Raw genomic sequence first — 23,679 nt, 5'->3', positions numbered from 1 at the left:
AATTTATCATCGATTGAGAAGTTTTTGAGTGGGAGAATTTTACTCGCCTCATTAAACTTTGGACAATGATTTGCATTGTTTTTGTCTCTTTAGCTTAGCAAAGCAATCTTACTAGAATTAATTTTCTCCCAATTCTAAATTATCATTCAAGTTATCGCTAACGAAGTCCCCTCTTTCTAATAACATTCTGATGAAGCTTATATTTCTCCGTCTAAGATAATTGGGTTTTATCAACTGAATTTAAAGAGTTTCTAAAACTGAGGTTCAGAGCGTAAAGCCCCTCTCTGACGAGGGCTAACGCTGGAAACGTCAACCTTAGAAACTTTGAAGGTTAAGTTGCTATTCACTCAGTTAATAAAGCCAAATTACTTGATTTGTGATATTCCCCACTGATGTCCACCGATGCAGCACGACTGAGTTTCAGGAGTTGTACTCACTCCTTCGAGAGTGAACGCAGGATTTTGGACAAACCAGGCAGTCACTGTCAAAATTTTGATTTTGATTTGTTCGTCTGTCCACCCAGCATCGATCAGGTTATCATAACCATGACCAGCGAGACAAAAATAACTGATGACTTGTTCCTCAAGCACCATCCACGTTACGTTTTCTCTCGCATACATCGGCTTAAATTTCAAAGAAATACTGTATCGCCATCGAATTAGATCAACAGTTACAATTTATTCGGAACGTCAGTGAGTCGTTGTACCATTGAAAAAGAGTCAATCAAATGTCTGCGGAAGATTTCAATCAAACGCATTCACGTTGTACGCGTTAAAGACTGAGATGAACTTGGACGAGGGTCTCAATTTTACCAAAGCAGCTACGCAGAAAATACTTAACAAGTTGATTTATAGCAAGTGAGTTTAACAAGTTTATGTTATAGTGAATGTAGCTTTTTATACTCTGCCTGCTGGGTTCCTTGTGGTGGTAAAAGGAAAGTCTGGTTCCTCTTAAACGAGGCACCAGTTAAACCTGGTGTGATATGAATATGGCACCTGTCTGTTGTATTTAAGTGAACACTTAACTTCTACGAGTTGTCCGCATCATTCGAGCTTTTGATCACAGCACACAGTGATTAGCCTGTTTAGTTTGCGGAGGGCGACTTCAGTTAGATTTTAAATTTCGAAGGAATAGACTAAAACACTAAAAAAAGAAAAAAATGTACAGTATTTTCAAGCTGAAGCGTACGAAGTTTCAGTTTCCTAGAGAAACTCTAGTTTGCGCTGAGTCAGTGAACAGGCAAGACACCTAGTCAGTTCAATTTAGTAGCAAGAAGTTCTTTAAAAGTACACGTCCACGGTGTAACGATTTTTTTAGAATATGACGTTTCGAGCGTGAGCCGTTCGCGGGATCAAAGCAACATGAGGGACAATCATCCACTAGTCGCGCTATTACCAACGTCTGAATGGTATTCGACTATACACGTGATTCAAATAAATAATGGTCCACGTAAATGCAAATGACCATAAAATACTTAAAGTTTGTCGCCGAGGACAACCCATAGACCTTATATCTGGGGAAAAGCTGGTGATAGCAGAGGTTTCCTACCTCTAGGGCTCACAGATAACGATAAAACGAGCTTCGTGCTATGGGCATTAATTATCCTTGCGTTGATTCAGCAGAAGTCTTTTTGCTATGCCATGGTGCATTTTATTGCAGGCATCCAGCCACCGTGACTGTAATCGAGATATCAGCAGTGATTGGTATAGTGGTGTGGGCTGCTGGCTATCGGCTAATTAGGGTAAGTAAGAGAAAAGAACAGAGTAGATTCACGAGGAGCACCCAACGATTAAAACGACGTAGAGGAATTTTCAACAACAATTGAACATAAGCTTAGGGTGCAAATTCAGTTGCTTTCAAGAGGCTCCATCATCTCTCGTTGTTTTTATGTGATATATGATAGATGATGTAATGACAGCCTTCTTTTCCCTTTTTCAGCCATGCATGTTCCTCGCTGGATTTGTTCTAGGATTCCTCATTTTCTACGTATTCAGCCCACTAATCTTTAAGACACAACTGTGCTGTGGTCCTAACGGGAAGGAAATAGGTCAGTGGGTTCTCTGTAAAGTACTTCAAATCAAATGCGTCTCTCTCTACTACAAAAAGCCACCCTGTCAAACATTCTGTATAGTTAGAGTGCATGTCCATACAGATCAGGCAAGTGTTGACGTTACCGATCTTTTTTATACACCTTTTTACTAGCCCACGTTTTGTTCAGTGCATTGGTCGGTGTGTTTGGTGGATTTTTAGGATGTCGATTATACAGACTTGGTGTGTTCACAATTGGAGAGTGTCTAGGACTGGTGAGTAGTACCAAGGTTCTCTTTTTAAAGTCACGGGAACCTAAAAAAAAAAACTGGTACAGCAATAGCCTCGTATCTCTTGGCTCAATGACGAACTCAACAGTTTCACCATACAATGTAATAAAGCGGTCCTTTGTTTGTAAGATGCACATCTCTCTACTGAAAAAGTAAATTTCTCCTCTTGCCTAGACTTTCCATTAACTACCCTGAAATATTTCGCGCCTAATCTATCGTTCACTGGTGAACGATAACTTTACATGCTTGTCACACAAGGATTTGAGGCTTTATAAGTAGACCAATAACAGTTTTTAGTTGATAAATCTATATAAGCTTCTTTGTATGGGATATTGCACAGTTCTCTATTAGTCGAGTTGAGCTTTTCGACAAGGTTTCATGTTTGCGTCGTGACACCGTGTTGAGATTCCGCTTGCATTCTTGTTGCGTGATTTTTAAAGAGTTATGATGACTGAAGTAAATTTTGCAGTCATTTATTGTTTTTCAGCTGGTTGGCCTTACAATTCTTAGCACTCCGCTGTACAAGTACTTTCACAGGTATGACTGATTTTTCATGATGTTTTGACCACTTCGATTGCCTTCTTTAAAAATTGCAACCATCTCTTAAATTACAGTTACCTCTATACTGACTGAACATGTGCAAAATTCTTCTCTCCTTTTCACGCAGTAACATTGCCTACGCCGCTTTGATGGCAACAGTTTCACTCATGTTCGGATCGCTGGCTCACTTCTATGAGAAACCGGTCGTAGTCATAGCAACAGCTTGCGCTGGATCATTTGCTGTGTTCTATGGTGGGCATAACTGACGCACACTTCCTACTCATAGAGCTTTCTAAAAAGGCCGTAAATCCTCCATTTTATCATCACGACATACATGACAATGAGTCTCTCTAAGGTTACCCTTTCATCCCTAAGAGTGACAGTAGGCCCAATTTCTCCTTAAGATATCACCCCTTCATTACTTTTTCAGGTCATAAGGAAAAAAGAAAGCCCTTGATTCCTAAAAGACTTCTCGTTATCAGCAGCTTGGGAAAGAGAATATGCATACTAATGCTAAGGCGTAAAGGGTTAAATTTACCAAAGTTAAAACATGGCTAGGTATGTATTTTTCTTTGTTTTGTTTTCCTCCCCCCTAGGAGCTGACTATTTTCTTAGGACAAGTTTTTCCGTCACAATTGAGGCCTTTTTGTTAAGAATCCGGGACGTTCTTTGGGACGGGCTGAAATCAGAGCTCTCAAATTGGACCTACAGGGCTAAAGTTCCCGACTATCTGGCAGTCCGTTTTACAAACAACGGTGGGTACAGTCATAATTTATCGCCTAAGAGAGAGAGAGGGGGGGGGGGAGGGGAGGGAGGGGCGTTGGAAGAATTTTTTGGGGCGAGCACAACATGGTCTTCATGAGGAACGGAGCGGGGATCAGTCGTCGCCAATAGGGCCAAAATGGGGACTGAAAGTAAATGACTACCATTTAAGAGGCGATCTCTGTAAGAGCGGTCCAGGGCATTTCGCATCGAAAAAAAGTTTTCCCTTAAACTTTGCCCAATAAACTATCTTCAGTAACAAGTAAATAATACCACATTAGTTTTTGGAAATACCTCAAAATAAAATTTTTAGAGCTCTCAAAAGTCAAAGCTGCAAAAGGCCCTTTTTTGACCTCTTGCGACATCGAAAATTTCAAAAGTTGAATAGCCCGGTCCTCGTATCACACCGCATACAACAAAAAATATTTTGTATTCTTAAAGTGTGTGATATATAAGGTGTATAAAATGCATTTCAATTTTGATATTCGTTTATTCAGAGACTCGTCATAATTTATTTAAAAACACTCGTTGGACAGCTTTCTGAAATTAGTTAAAAGTACTCTTTCTTTCTCGATTGATATTGCTCAAGTCCAGACCAGACCATTAAAAACTCCGCTTGATTTCTGCTAATAAGATGTTTGGCTGCAGAAAAATATAAAAACATCTTGCACTTATTGATTTTCTTCGCCGAGGTGACTTCGAACTTTTAGCGATATTGCAAGCGTGACAGCCGATTATGCAAATTAGTTCATTGAGCAAACTCCGACCGTTTTATGTGAGTAGCTCAATAAATCTTAGATTTTAACCATTTTAAGTAGAAAATATAGTAGAAAATATGGTGGACAGAGCTTTAAGACCACACCGATTAATACCTTAAACATTTTAAAAGGCCAAAATTTGACAAATTTTATTATCTCGTGACGAAAGACGTCAACAACAACGTATCGAATATCATAATTTGATTAGCGCTCGCAAACCCCTTTTTAAAAACTTGGCTTCTGTTATTTCATATTTGAGTTCTGATGGCTTACGTTATTCAAACCTGTATGAACATTTAAAAACCAAACTACAGGATTCTATTCAGTGTAACCGGCGATAACAGCACACACTGAAATACACCGTGACCACTGTCACATAATTCAATTGTATATATGTAATTATACTCAATTGCTTCTCCCTTCTCAATAAAGCAGCGATAACATTTGTGGAAAAGGACCCCGCGATTTTTGAGGAAATAAATTATTACGTTACGTGTGACCTCATTTTTCCAACAATTAGCTATATCTTTACTGTAAAGTGCGTAATTGTATTAGCTGTAATTCATATGTCTCTTTCGGTACTGGTTTGCTTGGGATTAATAACACTAAATTCTTGAAGCGGTATTCGCCAAAAGAAGTCCTGTTTTCAGTCGCGTTCCTCAGAAACTTCGTTCGGAGACTCACGAGGAGTTTCCGGTTTGTTTAACTTGCCTCAGAGTACTGACTCAATAAAGAGTCATCTCTGCTTAATCCATTTGTCAAAAGATAATTTCACGGAAGGAGAGCTTATCTTTTCAAGGGCTGGCCTGTTCGATGTAGAAGACTCAGTTATGGCAAAATGTGGGTCTGCGCGAAGCATAGGCACACTTATGGGAAGTTCTTGAGCCAAAGTTCAGCGTGTTAGTATCCGACACACCCTGGTAGCGATTCCAAAGGGCTAAAGAGCCGGTATTCTGTCAATTTACAAATTTCAAAGGCCATTTCTAAGATGTATGGCGTTCTATAGAAGTTTACACGATACTGCAGCTGAGGGAACGGATGGTTTCAAGGATTTTCTCCAAATTATAGACGATTTGGAGAGCGTGGGAGCAGAAAAGGACCAGTTTAAAGAAGTTCGGAAGAGGCTTCAGGAGAGCAAGTTGTATTTGAAGACTACATACCGTAATCACTGCGAAGAGGACGATAGCAAATGTGCCGATCACTGTAGGGTCTTTACACTGAGCCATGCTGGTGACACTGAAGTTAACGTTCAGAAAGTATGCAGTCACAGTCACAACGTGAAGAGTGAGGATTGTGAGATGCTGAAGAGTGTTCTTGAAGAAGTAAAAGGCGCTATTTCTGAGTACACAATGTAATTGGGTAGGTTTCAAGCGGAAGACTATCTGTATGAAGCAAAAAATGCTGCCGCTAAGATCTTTGAATGGAGAGGGTATATCCTGAGAGCAGAAACCAGGATCAGTACGAGCGGCAAATTGTCGATACTTTGGAGGGAGATGAAGCATTTGTAATAGTTAACTGGACGATGAAGTTCCGGGAAAAGCAAGCAGAATGGTTTCCCAAGAGGGAAATCGATTGGCATGTGAGTAGCGTTGTTGTAAGATAGGAGGAAGGCCTGGAAGTAACCTGATACGTAGACCTTCTTAACAGCTGTAAAAAAGACCGGTTTTCAGTGCTGTCAGTCCTAGAAAATCTCTTTGCCACCATAAAGTTACGAAATTCAGGAATAAGATCGGATGAAGCAGGTTGCTATCGCAACAGTAAGCTAGTATCATCTCTACGAGGGCTGGGACATCAAGATTGCCACTTTCAGCAACTTACACAAGAGGGCCTGCGCATTTGGAGAAAAATTAAAATTACAATTTTTCCACAGAAAAAATGACGGATCTGGTGAAGGAGATTCCATTTTTCCCCACTACTGCTCGACGAACTGCATCAGCAGGAGAAAGTAATGGTGGCAACTACGGTAGTTCCTATCAATGCCCTGAACCTGGTTGCGATGAAGATTTTAAGACGCAGGCCGACCTTGACTTCCATATGAACTAGCTAGTTCATCATGTAAGTCCTGTGCCTGCGAGCATGACTTAAAGTCTTTATGACAAAGTAAAGAGGTAGTGGGTTCATTACTTTCAGTCATTGTCATTAGAGGGTGAAAGTTCGACTGAACTGGTTGCAGTGGCCACAGAACCCTTGACCAGTATATCAAAGCTTCCCATGGGAAGGGCTCTTCATAAGAGAGGTGCAAGTGAACGGCTTTCGCAAAACGTCAGGCAGTACTTGAAACAGAAATTTAATATGGGATGAGACACTGTCAGAAACTAAACCCAGAGAAAGTAGCAAAGGATATGCGAAATGCTTGCACAATAGATGGAGAGAGAATGTTCGATAGAACAGAGTGGTTATCCAACATACAGATTCAGGGTTTCTTCTCGAGATTGTGCCTTAAACAGCGATCTAAAATACAACAAGAATCGGATGATGCCACCGACGCAGACGACCACTTGATAGAAGCATCCGCGTCTGATGTAGACGAAGGGTGTTTGAGAGAGGCAAGGAACACAGTAATGGATGAGCAAGATTGAAACATCCAATCATGTTTGATATCTATGATGTGTGCTCGTTGGCAAGAGAAGCAAGGTTGTCTAGTCTCAAAGTCAAGATGCTAAGAGACATATGCGAACATTTTGAGCTCGCATTCAAAATGCAAGATACAAATGCAGCACCTCTTGCAAAAATGGAGGAAATGATTTCGGAGTGCAGTTGTTATGCAATCTAGTTATGAAGTCCACCCGTTATGCGAATGGGATATCTTTTTTACAAGAACTCTTCAAACTTATGAACAGAGACTGTTATGCAGACAGATGTGACGACCAAATATAATTTTTTCCCTTTCAGCTAGAAATCCGAGAAATCGCTGCTTTATTTAGATGCGTTAAGTATTCAGGACAATTACACGAGGGAATTACGTGACAGAGTCACTGGTCACGGCGAATTTAGTGTGTGCTGTTATCGCCGGTTACACTGAATAGAATCCTGTAGGTTGGGTTTTGAAATGTTCATACAGGTTTGAAAAACGTAAGCCATCAGAACTCAAATATGAAATAACAGAAGCCAAGTTTTTAAAAAGGGGTTTGCGAGCGCTAATCAAATTATGATATTCGATACGTTGTTGTTGACGTCTTTCGTCACGAGATAATAAAATTTGTCAAATTTTGGCCTTTTAAAATGCTTAAAGTATTAATCGGTGTGGTTTTAAAGCTCTGTCCTACTATATTTTCTACTAAAAATGGTTAAAATCTAAGATTTATTGAGCTACTCGCGTAAAACGGCCGGAGTTTGCCCAATGAACTAATTGGCATAATCGGCTGTCACGCTTGCAATATCGCTAAAAGTTCGAAGTCACCTCGGCGAAGAAAATCAATAAGTGCAAGATGTTTTTGTATTTTTCTGCAGCCAAACATCTTATTAGCAGAAATCAAGCGGAGCTTTTAATGGTCTGGTCTGGACTTGAGCAATATCAATTGAGAAAGAAAGAGTACTTTTAACCAATTTCAGAAAGCTGTCCAACGAGTGTTTTTAAATAAATTATGACGAGCCTCTGAATAAACGAATATCAAAATTGAAATGCATTTTATACACCTTATATATCACACACTTTAAGAATACAAAATATTTTTTGTTGTATGCGGTGTGATATGAGGACCGGGCTATTCAACTTTTGAAATTTTCGATGTCGCAAGAGGTCAAAAAAGGGCCTTTTGCAGCTTTGACTTTTGAGAGCTCTAAAAATTTTATTTTGAGGTATTTCCAAAAACTAATGTGGTATTATTTACTTGTTACTAAAGATAGTTTATTGGGCAAAGTTTGAGGGAAAACTTTTTTTCGATGCGAAATGCCCTGGACCGCTCTTACAGAGATCGCCTCTTAATGAGGGAGAGTCATTAGAATACCACAGAGCCCTACTCGGATGTTTTCAACATTCGCGCACCCGGTTGGCTGATGAGGTAGATTGCCCTTTACGGAATTTATGGGGTTAAAATTGTCGCTGGAGATAAGGAAAAAAATTTTAAGTAAAAAACTGGTTCGAACGTTGCATTCAAATAATAAAACAAGTTTCCCACAACCAAATATTATGAACACAAGGACACTTTTATGACAATTTGTCTCTAGCGTTAACTCTTCGACTCCAACGAGTGACTGGCATCTAGTTTCTCCTTACAAACACTGCTGCATCACACATTAACGTCATGGGAATAGAAGAATTAATCACCAACTAAAGAAGCTCTTGATTGTTAATTAAATTCTCCTTATCAGCACCTTAAGAAATGTGTAGAGAGGAACATGGAGAATATACATACTGATGTTAGGATGTGAGGGGTTAAACTAATATTATTTCAGTCATTTATTCGGTCTTCCTTTTCTTCTTATTATTTTGTAGCCATCCCAGTGTTTGTGTGTTGGGGCGTAAGTACAGCTGTCGGATGTGCTATTCAGTACAAAGTAACAGCTAACAATTTAAACAGTACCTCTAATCTTCTACAATTCTGCAACTGCTGCGACAGACCCAAGCCCGATAGATGACAAACCACAACTCGCAGCCAAAGAAGCTGGTTTATCATTAACTACAGTCAAGTAAAGTCAGTTTCAAAAGCTAACCTTGTGCTATGGAAACTGACCATACACAACAGATCACGAGCTTTTCACGTTTAATACAATCCGACCATTCAGCTATAGCCTGCAAGCAAATCCTCGTATTAGCGCCTCGGCACGACCGTTTTTTCGCCCGAGGGAAAGTATGAGGCCTTACAGAGCGACGTGAATCGGCGAGAGGTCTGCTATTCTAGAGCCAGACGTCCGGCAATCCTCTCTCCTACTCGTCTCAAATCTTCCCACGGGCGGAGAAACATGCGCACAGCAGCGCCGATAACAAGGGCTTGCTACTAGGCTGAGTGAATTAGACGGTCTTAATCTCTCACAAGAAATGCATATCTTGAAGCAATTACATTGTTGATCTTAAGCGCTCGAATAAGATAAGAAATGGCTGAAGAGTTGAGTTTAATCGCAATGGGTTTCAGGTTAGTCCTTTTAAAACTTGTAAATGCAAACCGGAGAACAGTTAGTATCGTTGTCAAAAAAGTGAGGAAAAAAACCTTTTTTGGTTAACATTTTGGTTAAAAAGAATGAGACTTACGAAAACTATTCAATTCATCCTTTTAATAATCAAAGCGAAATTTATTTACACCTTCATTCCCAAAATCGAAACAAATTTATTACATTGAACCCGCTAAGAAGGTTGCGACGGATATTACGTACAATTTTGGCAATTTTGTAAGCGCAAGTACGGGTTACATTACACTTACAAAAAGCTTTGTCACAAATTATTATCTTTACCTAACGCAACGACCGAATCTGATCGCTCTTCGTGCATCATGTGGTCAGTTTTCGATAAGTTGATCAGTGTCTGAGCGTAAAAATTGAAACTCATTAACCAAGCGACAACAAAGAAGAGAAATTGTAGGGAAACTTTATCAGTAAGGAGTTTTTAAACCATATTTCTGGTAACACGCAGTATTCAAGGTTCAATAACCAAGAATGACAGGCATAGCCAGGATTTTTCAAAGAGGCGGGGGAGGCACACTGTAAAAAAGAAGGTACTTACCAGATTGTCCCCCCCCCACCCCCCACCCCCCCAGCTACTTATTATTTGATGGTTACACATTAAAAGCTAGGTATCCAGATTTACTCGTAAGATGAGTTCTTCGTGCGACGGATGAGCGACAAGAGAAGAAAACAACAGAAATTTTTCAGTCTGAGATAAGTCTTAAGACGTTGTTTCCCTGTTAGTTAACTACTTTCCTCTGCACCTTTAAGCAAGCCTCAGTATTCTCGTTATTGTATACGTTGAGAAGTCAAAGGTAACGAGGTAAATTGCGGTAGAAACCTTGTAGTAATAGTTTACCGAGGAATATATGTCCCAAGAGGTAATATAGAACCAAAGAGAAACAAAAAAGTAAAACAAAAATAGAATTTAAGTCCAATGGTTTGTTAAATTGGCGACCAGGCCTTTTCACAGATTTGTCCAGTCGATTGATAACAAGTTCCTATTAGATTCCAGGCAGTGCGCGACTTCCTCAGCTACTGAGTGAGTTTGCCATAGTTTCTCCAGTTTCCGATATCGATCAGGGCAAAGATACAGTGGGTTACCCCTCCTACAAAAGGAAACGAAAGCGATGAACTGAAGTGCTATTGTTGTTGTTTCCTTTTAACTCGATAGAGAAGACTTTTGAACTTTGAGAAAGAGTGAAAATGAAAATTCACATTCATTCCAATATTCATAATTAACAAAACAAAACAAAACAAAACAAAACAAAACAAAACAAAACAAAACAAAACAAAACAAAACAAAACAAAACAAAACAAAACAATTAGAAGTAATTCCGAAAAGGATTGTTGGATCTCTTACATACGGGCCACATAGTAAATTGAACCATTAAAAAAGATGCCGAAAATCCAACAGCGCTATTATTTTTAAAACAGTTTAACTTAAACTTTTATTTTACTTACCCTCCTCTCCCTTAAGCTCTCCTATAAATCCATCTATACCATTCAACTGTGCAAACAACTACTCCTCATCAACTATTTTCCCGTTTAACCGAACTACGCTTAGAAATTGGGGAAGTTACTAGCTCAGTTTTGAAGAAATCAGCCAGTTAACCCTTTAACTCCCGAAAGTCATTAAATGTAACTTCTCCCTAAAAAAATCTATTCATGTAATGAGAGTATTCAAACTTATCAGGTAGAAGTTGTTATCTTGATCTAACACCAAATTCTCGTAACTAAATGCGTGGAAATTTGTAGCAGCTAGAGGGGAGAATAAACAATCAGATCTTAGGAATTTAAGGGTTAAACCGGACCCAGAGTTTTCGCCTTACATTTTCTAAATGTCACCGTGATCGGAAAGAATTTTCGCGAACTCACCTGAGCCCTTGGTCGGTCTCGCCGTATGCATCCAAATAAGGAGGCGAGTAGAAACACCCTTTGTTCTTATTGGCCATCAACAAGATATGACATTCACGCACACGTAAAAACACACCGACTCCTGCACCACATTTCCGGGCGTGCGCAGCGCATGCTCCGACTTTGTCCCCCTCGATTTCCGTTTGGCAGCAGTAGCTTTGAGAGCAAAGCATTTCGCCGCAGATCAAACATAAGGCTGGCGCACGACTATCATCTCCGTCAGAATTAGGGCAGCTGGAAAAAGAACAAAGTTGCATCTTTTAAAAGTAAGATGAATACGACGATGATGATGACGATAATGATAATAATGACGACGATAATGATAATAACAGCTATAATGATAAAGACAATCCTAATAATGAACTTACGTGAACATTGAAGCTTGGTTGATTAACTCACTGTAGTCCACAGGAATCTTCAGCAAATGATTGGGTTCAATTGAATATCTGAGAAAAGTACGACTCATTAAAAATGAAACGCAGCACTAACAACCCGTCAACTCAAAGCCCGATAAATTGAAAATATTACTTTGTTTTTTGGATTTGACCTCACATCCACATAAATCTGCATAGCGGGTCCATCTAACACACACTCACTTAACTGAAATGTATTTCTTCCAGCGGGGTAAATTCGACCGTTCTGTAACGATGTATGATAATCAGCAAGGTACAGTGTAAAACCTGAACCTAGTGTTTCATGAAGGGAAGAGTGAATAGAGGAGGCGATTAGCCGACTCCCGTCTTCAATGATCCGAAAAACAGTCCTACATCAGACAGAAATGTTAACCTCATGTTGCTTATTCATACCATGTTCTCACCATCATCTGGAAAGAACCTCACTTACCCAAGCGATTCAACTCCCGCGGTAGACAAGGTTTTCTTAACATGCTCGTGGCTACACCACCTATCAAAAGAGCAAAAGAAGGAAAAACAAAAAAAGAAGATTAATTTTGCAGTTATTTTTTTGACTTTAAAGAAATTACTAATGCTTGTTTTTCCCAAATTTCATTCGGAATCATGTGACAAATCAAACATGGCCGCACGGTGCACGACCACGAGTTTGAATGAGGACACAAACCTTTTGATGGTGGTGAAGATGGTTGACGAACTAATACAAGACCTGTCTTGATTCCACTGCAGTAAGCACGTCATGTCTGTAGGCACTGAAAGGTATCGGCTCAAGCACTCTATCTCCTCGGTCAACGAGGGTCGGTTGGGATCTGGATCGCATAAATAATTTAATTAACCACGCAAAACTAAACATGTCGAATGTAATATCTCTTATGTAACTTAAAACATACCTTTTAGGATGACAACTCGTGTAGTTTGGAAATTTGCGTAAACGCTTTAGCTACCTCTTGGCAAGAACGGAAAGCTTCGCTGCTTTTCAACTATTCCAGAATCACTCATTTCACCACAATTCCAATACCATAATCTAATTAGTCTTATAGTCTAATTCCTGTTAAAAACAGCTTGGTTCTGAGAGCCTGGAAGGCCACAACCTAGCCACGACCCTGGCCTCAACAACGTTCGCACGTGCGCAAACGTTTGACCGCTGTGTCCATGTTACTATGGTTTCCCTAGCTGAGCTCGCGAGTATTGTACACGCTCTTCAGCACAAAGGCCGAACTAGTTCACGCAAATAGGCTACGTCAAAAAAGAAAGTTAAAACAAGGTAAATGGATTCTTTATGGAGTCCCCTTGGAGATCAGCCTTCCAGACAGTAGTTCGGTTTTTCTCCCTTGTTCTCTGTTCGAGATTTGCTGGTTACCTTTCAATAAAGACGGTCCTGAAATATCAGTCAGGAAATGAAAGAACAGAGCCGAACAGCGAAGGAATGGTAACAACTGTGTCGTCACGAGTCTAAGAAGCTCCTGTGGCATGGGATGAGGAGTAATGGACTGGGAACTAAAACAACAAAATAAAGAAAACTTCAATCAATAACACTATTAAAAGAAGATCAGAAAGTACGGCTCTTGTTAAAAAATATAAAAAACGTCAGCAGTCAGATTCAAGTCTCCAAACCTTTGCAGTAATACATAGATTTCCAACCTAAGCTTCTAAATTTTGGTTTTTAGTGGCTGTATACTGAGACCGAAAGCTTCCGTTTTTAAAATACTTATTAACCAGAGAACGCGTTTTTAAGATGAATTTTCATCATCTTTCAATGGGACAAACCAAAGACAATCTAGTGTCAAAATCAGAAAACCATGAAAACCAGGGGTACATCTAGAATAATCGCATTGCGTTGAGAAGAGGAAGGCAATTAGAAGTGATCAAACAAAAACAATCGCCGAATTATTTAATGTCATGATGGTTTTTATAGTTTGAGAGCACACTGGGAAAACGAATTTTATTTATTTCACCAGTGCCTACTGATTTCTTTTCGAAGTTAAGCACAAGATGGGTTACTTAAAATTAACAAACAACTTGAAATAACTTAACGCTTTCCCAAATAGAAAAGACTTCCAAAGGTACAAAAGGTTAACATCGCTCTAGAATAACTGCATAACTCAATCGCAACTACCAAATCAGTACAGTTCTCTGTTAAAGCAAAGAAAACAAGTATTTCCTTTACCCTGCCCAGTGCCTCAGTTTACCCCACACGGCAGCTAACTTTACAGCCTCGTCCTGAAGTGGCCCTTCCTGGTCCATTGATTCCCCCTCGTTGTCAGCACCTATCAAAAAATGACCACGAAGTGAATTGTGGCATGAAATAAGCACAAGCATTCTAAGAATACAAGAGCTCCATGTAGCGGTCTTTTCCTTGAACCTAAGTGCGAATACCGCTTGCCTAAAACTCCAATATCGCTTAACAAAAAAAATTAAAAAAAAAAGGTCAAGACTACTTCTAGGAGTGGAATAAACACCGTTCGTTTTTGTCTTGTAGATCCAAAAGTAAAGCAGTCACCACGGCCAATCAGAGAGAAAGGAAATATCACGATGGGCCGATGAGTACTCAAAGTAAAAACAATCAAACTTCCCTAAGCGCGAGAAAACACGAATGACCATGTCAGAACTTTGCATGTGACTGGTTGAGAAGGTGGCGCGTATTTTCTAAACCAATCACAAGGCGGAGTTAAGCAAACAAATGCAATTGTGGATTCCTTTTGACACTCAGCTCACAAATTTCTTAGATCTCCTCAACCAATCACATGAAAATCCGATACTGACCCCCTCGCTTTCTCGCACTTGATGCAGAATAGTCATGAGAACCTATCTATTCCTTTAGTCGCCTCGTTTTAAAGAAAAAGACGGTTTTGAACTTTCAACGATCTGTTCTCGCCAGTGCACGTGGAAAATAAAATTACACTCCTAGCGATTACGCTCAAGTTGTAAAGTAGTCAGTATAACCAAACGACACGCTTTTTCTTACCTGGAAGATCAGGTGATGTACAGAGCAATATTTGAACAATACGCGCCATCAGAGTGAGCTGAAAAACAGACTGATCCATTGTCACAGGAGAATTCAGGCCCACAATGCTCTTCAAGATGGGTGACGAACCACCATCATTAGACTCCTGATACAACATACTCGGTAGAACCAGGCGGAGCTTTACCTGGTAATGAAAAACATTATATTGAATTTTTTTGGTGTTTGTGTACCTAGAAAAAGCTCTCAAGAGTCTTATAAGATTCCCATAAATCACTTTGCTTTAGCCCAAAGGCCCTTGCAAAGCATATACCAATCCAGTTTTGTTTTTTGATTTGTTTTGTTTTGTTTTGTTGTTTAATCGTGCACTGTTGAAAGCCAAGCTTAGGGCACGGAAAAAGTTTTAAAATGTTCAAGATGACAATAAGTACTAACCATTAAACTAAAAAGGTCCAACTCCAGGAGAGACGGGCCTTCAGTGCCAGGTACCGCGTCTGGTGTTAGAACTGGAATCAAATAAAATAAAAATTAAGGTGAGACAGAGGAGCAACAAAACAACGCTACCGGCTAGAGTACATTCAAGCAACGATGAGCACCTGTGGCAACCCAAGTTTTGGCTCCACAGCCACACGCTGGTGCACACTGATTAGTGGTACACAGATGTTATTGTTGGAAGCAACAGACAACCAACCAACATCGTGATTAATCGTGATTTTACGAGTGCTATGTTCATCAAGTACCAAACGATACCCTCCTCGACCAGATTTCGTCGAGATGGGACGTGAGCTGACCGTAGGTTGCCATAGGGAGTAAGGGAATGTGAGAATTACAGTATTTTCTTGTTCCGACATTTCCAACCCATACTCACTCTCTTTGTGGGACAACCCTTCCACCAACCCCACTCCCCTTGAAAATACTATAGTGTGCCTGTTCTGTTACTCCTCCCTTTCTGTGTTTCCGACAACGCAACAAAGTGCATGGCTTTGACCAGGGATATACCACGGGCCTTTTTAGCAAGAGTGCTTGAAATCACTTTCACTGTCAATAAACCCGGAAGATTGTGGATACAATTTTGAGACCTGCAGCGTGGTCAATTTAACAACGACCCTATAATCTACTTCTGAGCTACAGAGAACCCATAGGTAAAATAGCCCGTACATTACGTTCATGCGAGAATTCATTTCCATTTACACACACAACACTTTCGCCGTTGCTGAACCTTGCAGTATGTAGGACGCTTGTCATGTAACACAAGAACATGACTTTGCATGCCAGCGAATTTTCAGTGGTACAGTTGGTTCTCTATAACTCAACGGACTCTCAACGGTCCGTGGTTCGAAACCTCATAGGAACAGAGATTCCATCATTGTCTCCTTCTTGAGAGAACTTAATAAAAACTTTGTTTACTAAACGAACGAGCTTAAAAATCATCAATTTTTCCAACTCTTTCCTTACCAGATAATAGCCGCAGACAGTGCCTTTGAATGGCCTTGTTTGAAAATATTCCTGACACAACTGAAGCTTGGCGAGTTAACGCTGCCATACACTGAAACTAGGGGGAAAATGTCAAAACAGGAATGTTATACACAAAAAAAAGTTATAAAAAGTTGTAACGATTTCACGATTTTACCTGGCGAGATGTAAGGCCAGAGAAAAGAGGCTTGCCTTCTACTCTTAGAGCACTCTCTAGAAACAGCAAACAAAGCAAATTAGTTTGTCCCCAATTACACATATCAAATTAACTGAAATGTCAGCTTTTGAAACACTTTCCGATTACATTATCAACTCAGTTGATCAAACCAAATTATCTCGTTATACTCCTCCAACGACGCAACACCACAGTTTCTTTCGAAACTTACCGCCTTCATCTATTTTCTTAAAATTTTTCTTTCAGTATTAACTTACACTAAGCTAGCACTTCATACAACCACTTCGTTCACAGACACACTTCAACGAAAGAGATGCTAAGAGGTCGACTCTTACTCCTGGAGTTGCGCTGACCGTTTTGCGACGATGTATGTACAATCAATTTAAGTATGAACTAACCTCCACTTTGTATGGTGTACGCACATGCTTCCCAGACCAGCAGGGGAACACGTTTGTCGTCATCATTAGGATCAACTCCTAATCCAACCTAAATGCGCACACACGATAAAAATAAGAAAGAAAGAAATGTCACATTAGCATCCAGGCTTTCCATGAACTCATGCCTCCTTAGTCCGTTATTTAACTTTTTATTTCTTTAAATATATATTCATCGATTTATTTTTAATATCATTACTATTTTTATCAACCCGACCGGCCAATTTTCACTAGAAGTTCGTTAAAAGAACAATTTCATCAGGTTGGCTTTGCCAGTGTTCGGATGTGCAACCGGAAAGTTCTTTTTTTTCGCTTGTGATAAAATTTCGCAAAACAATAGTAAGAAACACGAGTTTGAAGTTTCGCCGGTTTTTCTCCAAGGAACTTTATTTTTACACCTAGACTTTTCATCAAAAAAGATAAATTAAACACAAAATATCAGCACAAACGGTGAAATAAAGTATTCCTTTAAAATGTTTAGGTAACAACGAATTGAAGCCATGACGTGTTTACTCACCGTGAAACAAGACTGAGAGAAAACCCGCATCATTTCTTTCAAATCATTGGAAAACTTCGTTCTAGGGAAGAAAAGTCAAAATGCATCTCAGGATATATAAAAAAAAAAGGATGCGAAAAAAAAAGGAAACTAGAGGAAAAGACGTTCTAGCCTCACCCAGTTTTGAGAAGATTTTGAAATACTGCTTGGAATCTTTCTGATGCTGGTGAAAGAAAGAAACAGTGCGGAAAAGATTGAGACTAACACAAAAGTTTCCTTTGGACCCTCCCCTCCCCCTTGATCCGTCTTGAATGTTTACCTTCCTTCTTTTTCTTGTCGTCTTCTTCTGATAATAAATTGAGATTCGACGAGACCAAATCTTGCATACCACTTAAAAATTCTGGGATTGTTACCTCCTCAACTCTACGGAAAAGGAAAATGTGACACAATAAACACAGGAATCATAAAGACTTTTGAAAACATAAAAGGGTTGTTCAGTGAATTGCACAAACATCGTCTTTTTTCATTTCCATAAATTATTTATTTCTTGAGAACTTATACGGCTTCAGTTGGTTCGTTGGCTTTGTGACTGGGTAAAAATAATTCCCGACACCTCCTTGACCAATCACGAGTCGCGTATTCTCTTACACTTGGCGCAGGTTAACCATCTTGATCTTGAACTTTTGTTGGTCCTTGTTTTTATTATCATATTCTTCGACTGATCCACAATTTTAGTCGAACACTTTAAAACCTTCTCAAATAAAAACTATCTCCTCACCCCTCTCCCCGACCATTGAACAGTGCAGGCACCACGGGTAGAACTGTGTTGCTGATACAGCCGCACAATGGACACAGATACTCTCTTCTTGAGACATCCACACTGAAATATTGTCCCATACGCATGGCTCTTCTCTCCTTGACCACAACGGATTGGTAGAATCCTTGCCAACAGTCGCTATGCATCATGTGACCGCAGCTGCTGACATGGACTCCCCAGTAGTGGTCCCCCGGGGTGTAAAGGGGGTCTAGCTCGTCACCATTCTCGAACATTTTGCCGCGGGATCGCGATAACACGGTCGACCGCTGGACAAAAGAGGCTATAACTAAGGCTCGTCCGTCACTACTAACCTGTTAACGAAGGACAAACATTGCTGTACTGAAATAACTTACGAACTTTCCATCTCCATTTGACTTGACATACTCTCACCTCTTGCTGTTCTTGGCACAAAATACAAGGCTCGGTTGCATAGTGTGTAGTTCGCACTCCTTTCTGACAGCGCTGAACTCCTAGTACTACAGGCTCATCATGTAAAACGACTTCGTTAACTTCTGCGACTGTAGACTCCGCTGTGTTGTAACTAGCACATAGAGAAAAACAACAGTCCTATTAAGCATACTTTTGCTCGTTATCTGGTTGTTTCAATCAAAGAATAAGAGTTTCTACACAGATTTATGGAGATACATATCTCGACTGTCAAATCCTTCAGTTTAAACTTCGCTCGCAAAAAAATTACGCACTTGCTCCACAAATATGTTTACCTAAGATCACCATCAGACGATGCAGGTGATATAACATGTTTGTGCGAGTATAAACCTCTTTTCATTCTAATCTTTTCCAACCTGGGTCGCTAGTTTTTACTTACTCCTCATTTTCCATTGATGCCAATAAAGCGGCATTTTCTTTGATAAAAGATTTCTGCAAAGCAGACATCTGCGCCATGATTTTGGCTCTCCTCTCCTGAGCAAGCCGAGCTCTCTTTGCCTTCTCTTCTTCTTGTGAAATACTCCTCTCAAATTGGGTGCGCTGCACTATACCCACCCCCTGCGGCTTTTCTTGACGTGCCTCAAGCTCCTCGTAGAAATTCTAGGAAAGGAAATTTGGTGACAATCACGGTCACAGCCTGAAAAAACTTTCGAACTTTACAAAACTTATTACGGTAAACCCAAACCAGCAAATATCGGAAGGAATAGTAAGCGATTTTGCTAAAGCACACAAATACTACAACATTTGACCGAATTCACAGAAGGTTTACGTACTTTTGCTATTGTACACATCCTGAGGATTGTAAATATATTTCATGTTTCTTCTCGTCCTCCTAACTGATGTTTCAATTAAGTTTAAGGATGGCGAAACCGAATTAAAACGAACTGAATGTAATGAACTTACTATTAGCTAACAAATGAGTTGAAAACGTAAATTAGCCACCGTAAAGGGTAAAAGAGCTGACGTTTCGAGCGTTAGCCCTTCGTCTAATTTACGTTTTCAACTCAGTTGTTAACACTAAATTACCCGCTATACTCTCCCACCGACGCAGCACCACAGTTTCTTTAGAAACTTACCCCCTTAATATTAGCTAAGTTAACCTTCCGAAAATGCCCTCAACTCCCGTAAAACAAACGAACAGAGAAAAAACCTAATGATAATAATGGCTGCAAGCTACCTTTAAGATCCACGCCAACTGCCTAGCATGTTCCTCAGGCAGTTCACAGTTCTGCAATTTCTCCAGTGTTGTTAGAAGACTTTGCGGATGATCTGCAAAACGTAGCATAATAAACCGGGATTCATTGCTTTATCATGTTAAGGGATAAGTCTCGAAAGCTTAAAGAATTATTTCAAGCAATCGTTTGCAAAACCAAAGCCAAACTCTACTTAGCCACTTCCCACTTTTTTAACGCCTGAAGCTACTTACATGTAACAACTCTCAGTTCTTATTGGCTCCTTTAATTACTCTACTAAGTTCAGACTGGTCGACAAAATTGGTTTGGTTTTGATATTATCACATCGAAAACAACCCTAAAAACTGTCGGGAAAAAAAACAACTGCAACCACCTTTCTGAAATTGTGGCTATCGTCTAACAAAATGGGGTGATTAATTGGGAATTGAGGATTTTAACAGCTTTAAAACAGCTTATTAAAGGATGGTTTTCCTTCAGCATGCACTGGAGAAAATGTAATAAGCGTCTGTCTCCTGCGCACGATTAAAAGTGGTAAGACCATTTGTGTCAGGAAAGTAGTACCATTCCATCCATTTGGTTTGAATTAATAATTAACACGGCCGATTGAGATACGTGAACCAGTAAATACCTCCTTGGGAAGTTGCAACGGAGATGAAGTTGAATTCGTCTGCTTTTTTATTCATCCGATGCCTTTTTTCTTCGTGGAGAGCAAGACAAATTAGATGAAGAACCTACAATGCAAAATGAAATAGGGATTCTTTAGTAAGCAAGGTGACTATGGTGATAGCTTCTAGTCAGGTTTTCGAGACCTAGACCAATCACTCCCACCAACAGCGGCTAACACTACTACTAATAGGGGCATTCCAAGAATATCTGGTTTTAGGGACTTTTCCTTTATTCGAATAGCTAACCTCTGGAATGCAGTCTCTGATGTAACTGAGGCAAATTGCACCTTATGCATTTCAAACAGAAATTGAATTTTTTCCTGAACCTCGTTCTTGACCGAAACAACGTAAGGTCTTGAAATATTATCTTTCCTAAGTTTCGTAGAAGTAACACTGTTGCTCAGTGTTCTCGTCAAGTTTCTCATATTCCAAAATTATTCATAATATTATATTATCTAGTAGTAATATCATCATATTTCACCTAGTTTATTGTCTATACCTAGTTTGTTAAGGAAGTAAGCCGGGTTAGGATCATAGGAAATTTTACTGGGGTTGGGTTAGTAGTAAACTTCGTAGGGGACCCTGGCCCGAGTCCTATTGTTTATTCATCTAGTGCCTTTTACCTTGCGCTCTACTGAATACTTAAATAAATATAAGCACTTTTAAAGACTACTTTTAATCAGAAAATAACACCACATAATCACCTTGATATCTCAAACTCAGATGACAGGCAAATTGTTAGAACTGCTTTTCAATGGCGTTAACAAAAATCGTATTGTTTTCCAGAGCACATTTCCGTTTAAATATTCTTTCGCCATAAAAATGCTGTCAATGTCTAGCTAGCTGCTTACCTGCTGTACAAGCAAATCCGTAACAGCTCTGGCTTGAGTACACTGCGCTCGCAGGAGAAGCGTATTAATGAGTCCCACAAGTATCTTACTGGTTAGCAAGTTCAACACACTTCTAAAGGGTGTGGAAAACTCAGGAGGGATGGGTGGGTTATCTCCTTTAAAAAACAAGAGTTAAATGTTAAAAAAAAGAGCAACTCTTAGTTGAGCACATACTACACGAGTTCACTCGGTTAGAAGGGACGCTTTCCTCTCGAGGAGTTCATGCTAATGTATTACGTATGGTGCTCCGCTAACGCGCTTAGTGCTACCTTTCCTCATTACTACGTTCCTCTGATCTGATTTTGCCGTTGTGATTATCGTAATTAAAATCACTAAATCGAACAGAACGCTAAGAGATCATCAACACTATCGTCGAAACCGTTAGTCGCACCTCTAACTTCTTTTTCACTTCTCCCTCTTTTACGCTGCTGTTCTTCAGCCTGTTGGATATAATGTTTAAAGTAAAGTGAAATGCTATACAGACATTATTTGGGTACATGGAAGGTACTTGGATATAGAAAAGATCATACTTGTTGTTTGGTATAGTTGATCCTCTATCTTATTAGCCACTGCAGTAGCTTAAAGTCTTCTTTAATAAACTTTCAAATGTAGCAAATATACATACCTTGGACTGCTCTACCCGTGTGTAGTGATAGAAGAATGGATTGTACTCCTTAAGACAATCTGGTTTCAGTTCATAGAGTCCTCGCCCTGTAACTCCAGGTTTTCTGCAAAACAGCATTGGTGCAGAACAAATCAGAGTGAAGCGTTTTTCCGCTCTACTTGGCTAACGTTCAAACGCACACCTTCCGTTTTATCATAAAAAGCCATTCTCATATTCAAGACAATGAACTTCAATAAACGGTACCGTTCATGTTTTAATATGATCATACTGAGAGTAATTTACCGTGTATTACCTTTTGAAGACGGTAAAAATAATTCCACAACTAACACTTTCTGAGCAAGATAGTTTCGAAGGTGATCAAAACATTCCAAATATTATAAGGATGATAGAGACCCTCAACTTTCGAGGTCTTATGCAAGGACTTGCTAAATAATTTCAACCCTTAGCAAAGGGTTACTATTCGTTTTGATGAAATCTTCCCAAAGTCATACCACAGAATAACAAATAACATCAACGACATACACGTTTTTTGAGATGAAGACAGCGACCAAAGACCAAATGCAGATGCCTTTGGCTCACTTTAACCGCAACAAATAAACTGGTTTGTAGTCGTTCTAGCATTTTATTCTGGACGAGGCAGAATTAAAATCTGCAACAAACTGGACCAGCAAAGAGAAAGCTCCATTTCTACTTCAATCAGGCTTAGGATTTGGGACCTGTAAAACGTTCTCGTAGAGAATTTACAGGGGGAAAAAGATTCACACCAGAAGACCGTCGTCTCTTACTTAAATATTGACACAGATTCGATGATTCCGTCCACGCCTTCTTCATCCTCCAGTTCATTGTCGACGAGAGGAAGATTTTTTATGAGCTCGCTGTGCGTCATAGGACGTAAGCACAGTTTGTGTACGATCTCGCGTCTCATGAACTCGCCCGCTGACACACGGCCTACACCAGGTATGTAGCGCTCACCTTAACGAAAGATAAAAATTGGAAAAAACAAGATAGCAAAAACAAGATTGAGAATGCTCAAAACAGGATTTCAAGAAGTTCACTTCCAATTGGCCACTTGGGGGCTTCATAACTGGTAGCAAAGAGATATTTTTTATATTCCTTAAAACACGCCTTAATGGTTCTTTTTTCAGCTTAAGCAAACGAATTCCACCGTCCACCAAAGCAATCGTGTATCGTACTCACCCACGATGGCTATCAGCAAGGACAAGAATGATTCTGCAATCGTCAACCTTTGAGTCAGCTTCTCCTGAAATAATCCACAAAAGCAGCAACTATGATTAGAGACGAGGAAGGTGAACAAAAGTTTGGCCACAGTGATATGATGTGGACATTTCTTGGATTACCACCAGAAGAGGGTTTAATGAACTAATTCTACTAAGAGAAATTGGCGCATTTCCTCAATCACGTCGGAGTGGAGCTCTTCAAAACAAAAGAATGGTCACAAGTGAAAACGCTCTACTACATTATTAATAATTGTCGCTTTGTACGCCATGAATCTTGGAGTGAACTGAATTTCACAGCTACGAAAAGCTCGACAAGGTTGACAATCCAACCTCCAGAGAAGGCCAAACTACTAGCATTTTGCGAGATCAAAGAGGGCTTTAAAGAGACACTCTACGAATTTCCCTACAGATTCTCAAAGGCGTCTGAAGAGTTACTCAGTCTACACAAAAAGCCGCGTTAGA

General features: G+C 39.7%; 2 protein-coding genes across 2 annotated transcripts in view; one reads left to right on the top strand and one right to left on the bottom strand.

The window, feature by feature from the left end:
- Nucleotides 1-783: 783 nt before the first annotated feature.
- On the top strand, nucleotides 784-8,956 carry LOC131778609 (transmembrane protein 198-like). The gene is made up of 8 exons (XM_059095032.2): nucleotides 784-857; nucleotides 1,660-1,741; nucleotides 1,939-2,047; nucleotides 2,203-2,303; nucleotides 2,806-2,855; nucleotides 2,986-3,110; nucleotides 3,455-3,613; nucleotides 8,814-8,956. The coding sequence occupies exons 1-8, from the start codon at nucleotides 784-786 to the stop codon at nucleotides 8,954-8,956; spliced, it is 843 nt and encodes a 280-aa protein (XP_058951015.2).
- Nucleotides 8,957-9,574: 618 nt separating this feature from the next.
- LOC131778595 (E3 ubiquitin-protein ligase UBR2) overlaps nucleotides 9,575-23,679 on the bottom strand; it is a 30,937-nt gene continuing 16,832 nt past the window's right edge. Inside the window, exons 25-49 of the mRNA XM_059095017.2 lie at nucleotides 23,177-23,240; nucleotides 22,765-22,951; nucleotides 21,980-22,082; nucleotides 21,746-21,794; nucleotides 21,316-21,470; nucleotides 20,428-20,530; nucleotides 19,784-19,875; nucleotides 18,986-19,206; nucleotides 18,550-18,700; nucleotides 18,121-18,470; nucleotides 17,662-17,765; nucleotides 17,520-17,565; nucleotides 17,364-17,424; nucleotides 16,811-16,898; nucleotides 16,395-16,450; nucleotides 16,220-16,316; nucleotides 15,200-15,270; nucleotides 14,768-14,951; nucleotides 13,970-14,069; nucleotides 13,163-13,299; nucleotides 12,470-12,611; nucleotides 12,236-12,295; nucleotides 11,761-11,838; nucleotides 11,354-11,626; nucleotides 9,575-10,584 (exon numbers count right to left, since the gene is read on the bottom strand). Coding sequence (XP_058951000.2) covers nucleotides 10,443-10,584; nucleotides 11,354-11,626; nucleotides 11,761-11,838; nucleotides 12,236-12,295; nucleotides 12,470-12,611; nucleotides 13,163-13,299; nucleotides 13,970-14,069; nucleotides 14,768-14,951; nucleotides 15,200-15,270; nucleotides 16,220-16,316; nucleotides 16,395-16,450; nucleotides 16,811-16,898; nucleotides 17,364-17,424; nucleotides 17,520-17,565; nucleotides 17,662-17,765; nucleotides 18,121-18,470; nucleotides 18,550-18,700; nucleotides 18,986-19,206; nucleotides 19,784-19,875; nucleotides 20,428-20,530; nucleotides 21,316-21,470; nucleotides 21,746-21,794; nucleotides 21,980-22,082; nucleotides 22,765-22,951; nucleotides 23,177-23,240 — 3,114 coding nt within the window. The 3' untranslated portion in view covers nucleotides 9,575-10,442. The remainder of the gene's footprint in view (nucleotides 10,585-11,353; nucleotides 11,627-11,760; nucleotides 11,839-12,235; nucleotides 12,296-12,469; nucleotides 12,612-13,162; nucleotides 13,300-13,969; nucleotides 14,070-14,767; nucleotides 14,952-15,199; nucleotides 15,271-16,219; nucleotides 16,317-16,394; nucleotides 16,451-16,810; nucleotides 16,899-17,363; nucleotides 17,425-17,519; nucleotides 17,566-17,661; nucleotides 17,766-18,120; nucleotides 18,471-18,549; nucleotides 18,701-18,985; nucleotides 19,207-19,783; nucleotides 19,876-20,427; nucleotides 20,531-21,315; nucleotides 21,471-21,745; nucleotides 21,795-21,979; nucleotides 22,083-22,764; nucleotides 22,952-23,176; nucleotides 23,241-23,679) is intronic.

This window comes from Pocillopora verrucosa, chromosome 7, assembly GCF_036669915.1.
Source record: "Pocillopora verrucosa isolate sample1 chromosome 7, ASM3666991v2, whole genome shotgun sequence".
NCBI lineage: Eukaryota > Metazoa > Cnidaria > Anthozoa > Scleractinia > Pocilloporidae > Pocillopora > Pocillopora verrucosa.
Note: the sequence above shows the minus strand (reverse complement) of the source record. Positions and strands in the feature narration are given on the sequence as shown.